Source organism: Hibiscus syriacus, unplaced genomic scaffold, assembly GCF_006381635.1.
Source record: "Hibiscus syriacus cultivar Baekdansim isolate YM2019G1 unplaced genomic scaffold, ASM638163v2 tig00000340_pilon, whole genome shotgun sequence".
In the NCBI taxonomy this organism is placed as follows: Eukaryota; Viridiplantae; Streptophyta; class Magnoliopsida; order Malvales; family Malvaceae; genus Hibiscus; species Hibiscus syriacus.
In genome coordinates, this window is record NW_024061783.1 from 14159331 (window position 1) to 14168616 (window position 9286).

At 33.3% G+C, this 9286-nt stretch overlaps 2 protein-coding genes across 2 annotated transcripts; both read right to left on the minus strand.

Annotated features, from left to right (window-relative positions):
* Positions 1-557: 557 nt before the first annotated feature.
* On the minus strand, positions 558-3442 carry LOC120200200. Its single transcript, XM_039201099.1, has 4 exons — positions 2989-3442; positions 2423-2784; positions 1377-2168; positions 558-1292 (listed from the first exon to the last, which is right to left on the minus strand). Exons 1-4 carry the CDS (start codon positions 3440-3442, stop codon positions 558-560), a joined length of 2343 nt encoding a protein of 780 aa, XP_039057030.1.
* Positions 3443-5990: 2548 nt separating this feature from the next.
* On the minus strand, positions 5991-6758 carry LOC120198952 (indole-3-acetic acid-induced protein ARG7-like). The gene has a single exon (XM_039200185.1). The coding sequence runs from the start codon at positions 6662-6664 to the stop codon at positions 6215-6217; it is 450 nt and encodes a 149-aa protein (XP_039056116.1). The 5' UTR covers positions 6665-6758; the 3' UTR covers positions 5991-6214.
* Between the last annotated feature and the right edge of the window lie 2528 nt (positions 6759-9286).

Below are 9286 nucleotides of genomic sequence, written 5' to 3' on the forward strand. Positions count from 1 at the left end.
CTTATTATGAACTCTAATATAAGATTTCACTTTTCTACTTCCTTTCTTTAATTCTTTATATACTTCTCCTCTTGAGGTTTTAAAACAATTTAAACTTCCTTTAAGCTTAACTATTGCCTAATGGTCATGAATCAACCATAAATTCATCAAGAAATTCACTAACAAGAAAATCTTACCTTAGCTTGGGTCTCACGTATGAAGAATAAGAAAGAAGAAGATGACTCTGGAAGCTTATTTTAATTTCCTATACATCCACGTGGTTAGTATAATACTAACCCCAAAATTATATTGCTATTGTCCTTCTAATATTCCTTCTTTATAATTCAATCCTACACAAAATAACTCAAATAAGTCATTGAACTCTTCTATCATTCTACTTAAATCACCAAATGCTGAAACTTTACAAATTAATCACTAACCCAGCATGGAGGATGTTACAACTATACCCCCAAGCATTACAAAGATAATGATTAGTACTATCATATCTATCTATATCTTTACCCCTTAGTCTAATACTAACAGTTTCAATTATGTCTTTAAGCAAAATATCAATCCATTTAAATCGACCCTAAAAAACGTTGATTTATTCCCTGCCAGATGGAGTAAATGAATGCGTTCCAAGAAATCTTCAGTAAGGTAGTGATAAGAGACTTCCCTTTCCAAGTAGAGCTTGCCCGAGAGACCATTGTTTCCCAATTTAGAGCAGTATAAGTCATACCATTCAGATTCAAAACAGCTTTCCAAAGTTCAGCAGCAAAAGAACATTGCGAAAAAAGATGATCGCGCGATTCTTGGTGTTGGCAGTAATTAACACATACAGATTCAGAACATAATCCCCTTCGCTGCAACCATTCTCTGGTATGTAACCTTTCCAGTAAGGCCATCCAAGAGATCAAACTATGCTTTGGAATATGCATAGGAAACCAAATCAGTCTATGCCAAATAACTTTCACGCCTTGTGTCTGAATCTTTTCCCAGACATCTCTAATCGGTTGAGGTGCAGACGTAATAATAGGATAAGTGATTGGTCTCAACTTAAGAAATCTTCTAAAACTCCAGCTAACATTTGAACCTGCTTCAAAGTTCCAAAAATCATGATCCTTAAGAACATAGGATTTAAGCCATGCTACCCATAGCGAACCATCACCAACAAGGATCTTTCTAATGAGGTTTATGATACATGCTTTGTTACAATTAGAAGTGTTTTTCAGACCCAAACCTCCTTCGGACTTCAAAAGACATATGCTCTCCCAACTGACTATAGCACCGGCTGCTGATTTGTCAGCTCCTTTCTAGAAAAACCTGGAACAGAGTTGATCCACTGTTTTAAGAATGGAAGATAGAAGTATGAGTTGCCTACACCAAAAAATGCAAACATTGAACAGGACAGAGCAAATTAGTTCTAGCCTTCCAACGTAGCTAAGGTTTCTGCCAGACCAATACTGCAACAGTTGCCTGATTTTTCCAAGTAACGGTTCACAATCTTTCACTGATAGCTTCCGTGTAACAAGAGGTATGCCAAGGTATCTAACAGGAAATATCCCAATCTTAAAGCCGGAAATGATTTTAATATCCTCTAGTATCCTTGAAGAAATACCCACAGCAAAAAGTTCACTTTTGGAAGAATTAAGATTGAGTCCTGAAACTTGGTAGAAAAGGTCAAGGACACTGAGGACACCAACCACTGAATCAACATTGCCTTTGTAGAAAATTAAAAGGTCGTCTGCGAAAGAAATTATAGTAAGCCCTATCTTCTTGCACTTTGGGTGGTAAGCAAAGATGCCTTTAGTAGCAGCCAAATTGAGCATGTCAGAGACAACGTTCATTGCTAGAATGAACAAATAATGAAAAATAGGGTCTCCCTGTCTGAGCCCTCTAGCTCCTTTGAAATAACCAGTGAGAGAACCATTGAAAGAAATTGAATACCTAGCTTGTGAGAAGTAGACTTCAATCCAAGCAATGAAAATATTTGGGAATTGAAGAGATCGAAGGATTGATGAAATTAAATCCCAATGCAATGAATCGAACGCCTTATGAAGATCGATTTTCATGGAGCATCTAGGTGAAATTACTTTCCTACCATATCCCTTAATCAATTCCTGAGAAAGAAGGGAATTATCAATAATACTTCGACCTTTGATAAAAGCAGTCTGATTCAAGGTAATAATCTGCGGAAGATAGACATTCATCCTATTAACAAGAATTTTAGTGATTGTCTTGTATATAATTGAGCAACAAGAAATAGGCCGAAAGTCATTGACAATACTAGGATTGGGGATTTTAGGGACAAGAGAATGATGTTTGAATTAAAAGTCAGATGAATATAAGCATTGCTGAAGAAATATTTGGCAGCTTCTATAACTTCTTTGCCCAAAATAGCCCAAGATATTTTAAAGAAATAGGGAGTGAATCCATCCGGTACAGGGGTTTTATCGTTGCCTTGGCAAAAGATTTCATTTTTAATTTCCTCATCAGCAACTTCCTTAACAAGATAAGATGGAGCATCAACCAACATGGAAAAGTTGAGGAGGTTATTGAGAAGAGCAGGGTCAATATCCTTGACCGAAGGGTCAGAAGTACCAAGAAGCTTTGAGAAATAAGAAATCACTTCGTTAGACATGGCTTCAAAAGATTCGAGCCTATTCTCGTTGTCATCAATAAGAACTCTTAAAGTGTCCCTTTTATTTTTAAAGGCTACCACCAAGTTGAAAAATTTGGTGTTTTTGTCACCATGTCTAATCCAGTGAGCTTTAGCCTTTTGTTTAAGAAGGTTATATTCAGCATCTTCAAGAGTTTTCAATTGAACTTGTAATGCAATTTCCTTCTCAATGGCTTACTTTCCTTTAAGAGTTAGAAGTTGTTGATTTTCCAGCTCAAGCCTCATTAGTTTAACACGATCCGAAAGGTTTCTATAGGTTTCTTTATTAAATCCCTTAAGACAAAATTTATATCTTTTCAACTTGAGGAACAAGACTATCATAGGATTACCAGGAATATTGTGGAACCAAGACTGTCTAACAATACTCAAGAAATCATGATGGGCAGTCCAGAAGTTAAAGAATTTAAATGGATTTGGTCTAGATGCAGAAGGATAATTAGTAAGCCAAATAACTGCCATACTATGGTCAGAGACACCAGGAGAAAGGAACTCAACAAAGGAGTTTTGAAAAACAGAGGCCCATCTAGGATTAATCATGATTATGTCGAGCTTTCTAGAAAGATAAAAGTATTGTTGTTTATTACTCCAGGTAAAATTGGGGTCAAAGAAAGGATGATCAGTCAAATCAATATCTTGAGTGAAATCTTGAAAATCTTTCATGTCAGGAGTGATGTAATGGTCTAAAAATTCATGGTCAGAGCTTTCTTGAGAGTGCAAAAGAATATTAAAATCACCTCCTAAGACCCAAGGAGAATGATCAACAATAGAATAAACTTCCTTCATCTTATGCCAAAGCTACCTACGATGCACTCCATCATTACTGTTGTATATGGCAGAGATGAAAATCGGTTTATTCTAGAACTTCCCTTTAGCAGTAATACACTGATCAGCAACTTGAATTATGGTCAAATCAATTCCCTTCCTCCAAAGCAACCATATTCTGCCATTTATTGCATGATCATAATTGGAACAAATATTCCAATTGGAAAATTTAGAACTAAGAATTGCCTCAGATTTATCCATTTTGACTCTGGTCTCCAACAGACATAGAACATCCACCTTGTTCTGCATGGCTCTAAGGGCCACTTTATTTTGTTTTAGAGGACTATTAAGTCCTCTAACATTCCAGAAAATGATTATCATAGGCTTGGTGATCCAGAGGATCCACCTTGACTTTCAACGGATAGACTTTTTGCTTTATCGAGTTGATTTTTCTTTTTTTATTTTAGCTCCTTGACTAAACCAGTAACTCCTAATGAAGCTGCTCTAGGCTTTCTTGGTTGGTTCTCTAAATTTGAATTTTCATCAACAGAGTTGAGCACATCAAATCTATTTTTTGATCCTGATAGAGAATCCTTAATATTAACCTTACTAGGTCTGTCTTTTCCCTTTTTAGAGGTTGAAGGTTGGGAAATTGAAGCTTCAACAGGCTGGGAAAGAAATTGTTCAGTAACAACAACATCTTTACCATCCTGATGTAGAAGAGACACAGGAATATCATGAATGATAGAGTGCTCGATATTGTCAGTTACAGTAGCTTCAGACTCCTCCTGCAGATTTGTAAATTCAGTTTCCTTTGGGTCTTTACTTGATGAATCTTGTAAAGCATCATCTCCTCCATCAAGATTAGGTGCAAGATTCAGGGTAATTCCTCTCAGCCCCTCCTGCACCTTAGAGGCCTCAGCTTCCTTAGAGACATTACAAGCTGGTTCTTCCAAGTCTTCAACTCCTCCAGCATACATTTCAACTGGATTAGGAATAACTTCCTTCTTTTTCCAGACTTGAGTAGGACCAGAATTGGCATTGGAATTGATTCTTTACTGGCAAGCTTTATCATTGTGCCCAAATACTTTACATTTATTACAAGAAAGAGGAAACCATGAAACCTATACATAAATCAAAGTTTTCTGTCTATCTTTGAGAGCAACATCAATGTATTTGGGAATGACATCATTGACACCTATTTCCACACATACCTTTGCAAACTCAAGTCTAGATTTAGATACAGTAATTAAGTCCATCGAGAGTGGAAAACCAATTGCACTAGAGATGTAACTAAGTCCTACTCGAGTGAAAAGCTCTAAGGGAACATTGTATAAATGGACCCAGATAGGAATCTTAGTTAAATCGAAAGAGAGGCTTTGCAGGTTTGGTTCCCATTTCCTTAGAATTAGGGTTTTGTTTTGTACATGCCAAGGACCATTATCAACAACCCAATCTCTTGTAGATTCACTATTAAATGAAAAGATAAAGAGATTTTTACCAGCAGTACTAACCTGAACGCGCGAGCCCAGCAATGCTTTACTCCAGAGATTATCAGCGATTCTTTGTACTGACGTAAAGCTCGGCATGACCCCAATAAACTGACCCACAAGAGATAATTTCCACTCTGAAATTCCTGCATCAAGAATCTCAGAAGGAGGAAGCACAATCGGAGTACCATCGCGAACATTTGGGGGGAAATATTCAAAATCATTAGATTCTGCACACTTGAATAATTTTCTCCAATCCATCAAGAAATCAGAAAAACTGTGAGAAGAAAACACGTGCTTCAAAAAGAAGAAAGCAAGAAAAAGAAATCAGCGAAGAATCAACAAAAAACTCGGACGCCATTAGACCTACTAACTTGCACCCAGAGAATTCCCTTAGTGTGCGCCATCCCCTTTAGCGTGCTACCCCTAATATTATCTTCCCCACTACCCCTTTCTTCCTAGTTTCTTATCCCTTTCTATTTGTTTTGGATTTCCTTCTTCTCTTCTTTTGCCTATTGCGTGCAATTCTAATGACCTTGATGATGATCGATCAATAGGATGTTTTTTTCTTAAGTCTTATGACTATTAAAAATTATAAAATGATCATCTCACTATTCATATGTTCCAAAATCATCTTTTTCCATTAAAATGTTGGCTATTGACTGGAATATGATAAAATTTGATCCCAAAACTGTTTAAGCTGTATTTTTTGGATCGACTATCCGTTTAAATTATGTTATCGAACAAGTGCTTGAAACATTATGTCGTTGAGCTAGTGCTTCAAAACAACGATGGTGCCCGTAGACATGATTTAGATATGATTTTATCATATCCCAATAAGCAGGTTAACATCTAGCTTAGACAACCATTAATTTTTTGACAGAAAAAAATGAGTTTGAAATATATGACTAGTCGGGTGATTATTTTGTCACTTTTAATAGTTGGAGGATTTAACAAAATAATATCATATAATTGAGATATCATTTATAGCTTTTAATAGTCGAAAACTCAATAAAATAATACCATGTGTACTTTACCCTAATAATAATAATAATAATAATAATAATAATAGTCAAAGTGTCAAACCAAGGGTGGGATTACAGGGTAAAAGAAGTAAAAAGTGAAAATAAACCGCTTCGCCACCTCCATAATTAACTAATATAATTATAGCCTTGGAAAAACTTACTGAGAAATTACCCACTAACCACTCCAAACAAATAACAACTGTTAGGTCTTCAACTCTATTGACGCGGTTGAGTCTACCCAGATGTTTGGGTACTCAAGCTACTTTTGCTTTATACTTTCAGAAGACGGATTTTTCGGATACCCCATGAAGCAACGGTCGAGATTCGCCGATAAAACCGAGTTCATTCTTCACGCCGACGTGGCAGCATCTCTGAAGATCACCGGGAGGTGAGCTGGATCGGGAGACGAGTCTGAGAATGTCTTCGAACAAGGACTCGTCGCATGGGATGGTTAATGGTCCTACGTTGCTGAAACCGTACTCTTCTTCGGTTTGTAGGAGGAGTGCTTTGAAGATTGGGTGGTTTAGGTAGGTGGCGCGTACGATAAATCTCCTCAGACCGGTGCCAACGCAGACAGCCACATGTCCAGAAGGAACATCAGACGGCGGCGGGTGTCCGTTATTGTTGTTGCTGGCCGTTATGCGGGCTTTCCTTCGCCACTGCTTCAGCATTTGGCGGATTCGGACAATGTGGCGAATTTTCTGGCACTTCCCCGTCCCAGTAGACATTTTGTCGCTAGAAAATGACGGAGTAAAGAACAACAACTGTCAGTCGGGAAAGAGAATATTTTCCCGAGAAAGTGAAAGGAGTGGGATGGAGCTGGTAGTGACGTGAGGAACTTTATATATTTTCAATCGTTGAGTTGAAATTTGGCTTGGAAGTTGTATTATAACCGGGATAAAATGCATATTTTATCTAATTATTTTCTTTTAAAATCATCATTAAATTTATATTTTTATTTCGTTTTGATAATTTATTGTTAAAAAATAAATAAAATTATTGATATAATAATTTTTTATTTTTTAATATTGATGTGATATTAACTTATGATAAAATATTAATATTACCGTTAATTTTTCTAAGAAATTATAAAATTAATTAAATAATTAAAACGAAATTACAAAAATAATTAGGTAACTAAATATATAGTTTACTCTTTAACTTAAAAGGTTAAGGATTAAAGGAATTGGCCTTTAAGTCGGAGATAATTACGATATTATGTCGGTTGTATCGGTCGGTGACACGGCCATATGATCTATGATGAGATCTTATTATGTTTTTTTATTAATTCTTCAATTTTATTTTAGAATATTAAATTTCAATTTTCAAGTTCAGTTAGCCTCTAGGTTCTTAACGATCCTGAATTTTATAAACAATAATAATTTTTATAATTTTTTATAATTTTTAAAATAAATGATTAATGTGTATAAATTTTAAATAATATGTTGGACAAACATTATGTGATAAAAATATCACATAATCAAATTTAAAAATATTATAACGAATGACTTAAGAGATAATTTCAGTAGAAAAGATAGAATTATTCTCTTTAAATAATTCAAATTTGAATAATTTTATTTTTTAGTTGTTAACTAAAAAAAACAAATATTATTGTGAGATTATATTAAGAATGTTAAAAATATTATGGCGAATAAATCTAAAAAAATGTCGTGATAAATAAGATGTTTATAATTAAGTTTTTAGATTAAGTATTAATTTGATTATTATTGTTATTGTACGAGGTTAAGGGATTATTATTATCCATTGAGGACTCGGATTTGAGCATCGTGTATGTCAATGGTATAAGCATTTATTGTCAAATGGTTCAAAGTCTTTGAATAAATACTATGTTATATTCACCCAGAATTATCAAAAAGATTATGAATTTGAATATATTTAAATACAATTATCTTCAAATTAATAGTTAAAAATTATGATTAATTTAAATATTATAATTTGTATCTTACAAAAATTTGATGTTACTAGTTTATACAAATCTAAATTCTAAAATAAAAAATATTTAGTTATATGTATGTTTATATATTTTCTTTTTTAAAATTAAAGTTAAAAACTATTTGTTTTATGAAAACCTAACCATGATCTTTTTTTTAACCACCCATATGTTTAAGAGCAGCTTTTCTCTTTTCATACATTATTATATAATTTTCACCTATGTTTTGAGTGTATCATTTTTAGTATTAGTTAGGTTGAATTCAATTCCACAGCTTATTTTCTAATTTTTAACATTTAAATTTTGTCTAAATACCTATAATTTTATCTTAAAAAATAAATTAATAAAAATGCAACACATTACATGTTCTTAATAAATGTGATTAACGTGAACATTAAGATACAATTCTTTAATCTTGTTTATAGAAGTGGTTACCAATGTTCTTGTTAAATTTGTTTGAGCATTATGAGCTCAGCATTTATGTACTCGTATTAGCTACATTCATGGATGGATGGATTGAGGGAGCGGATGGAGTAGTTGTTTCGTATAAATTTTAAAGTTCTACATATTTTAGATATTTTCTTTATATTTTTTTTAAAAATTTATTTTTGTTCTCATGAAATTTTATAAATTCTTCTACTCTTAAAAAATTTATAGGTTCACCCTTTAACATAAAATCATGCATATGTTCCGAATAATATTGGCATAATTAGATGCCTAATTGTATTAGAGATTATTTGTGCTAAAATCTTATTATTATTAATTTTTTGATTGCTCTCCCGATTCTCCAGAGCTTTGTCCTGATTAATCCGGATCGATCAGTGTTGCACATCTGGTTTTGGTGGGTGAGTCCCCTAGTGGAAATTTTTTACATACACAAGACCTGGATCTTGATATCTGCTTAAACAATATCAAGCTACTTACCACTTGAGCCAACCTTAGTAAAATCTTTTATTATTAATGATTATTTAGTGTATTTTTTCTTTTCTTTTCTTTTGTTGTATCAAGTCTAAGTTTGAGTTATGTGGATGTGAATGGGGAAGGGTTAATGGACATCCGTCTTCCATTTCTTTATATATTAGATTATGAATGTTACGGGTGAATAAAAAAGTTATATATAAAATTAACATCCATGATCAAATCTATAAAGGAAGTCTTACATATCTCAACTTTATTGTTCATTAGTTTAGATTTTTTTTTTATAGAAATAGAAGCAATTTATTTTGTCAAAAAAATACTAATTAAGATTTATAATAATAATTGTAAACTAAACAAAATTTCAATATTATTATATAATTATTGACACAAAAATTAGTCACTTGAGATAGTAAAAAGATCATACGAGAAAAAAGATAAAAAAAAATACATTAAAAACACTTGAGCAAAAGATAGATATGCA

Bases quoted from the DNA above. Each gene is read 5' to 3' on its own strand.
- LOC120200200 (XM_039201099.1), bottom strand. From the start codon at position 3,442: ATGAAGGAAGTTTATTCTATTGTTGATCATTCTCCTTGGGTCTTAGGA. The intron at 2,169-2,422 runs GTACCGGATGGA...TATCTTCCGCAG, and splicing joins AAGGCAACGATAAAACCCCT to ATTATTACCTTGAATCAGAC. The intron at 1,293-1,376 runs GTTTGCATTTTT...AGGTTTTTCTAG, and splicing joins TTTGCTCTGTCCTGTTCAAT to AAAGGAGCTGACAAATCAGC.
- LOC120198952 (XM_039200185.1), bottom strand. From the start codon at position 6,664: ATGTCTACTGGGACGGGGAAGTGCCAGAAAATTCGCCACATTGTCCGA.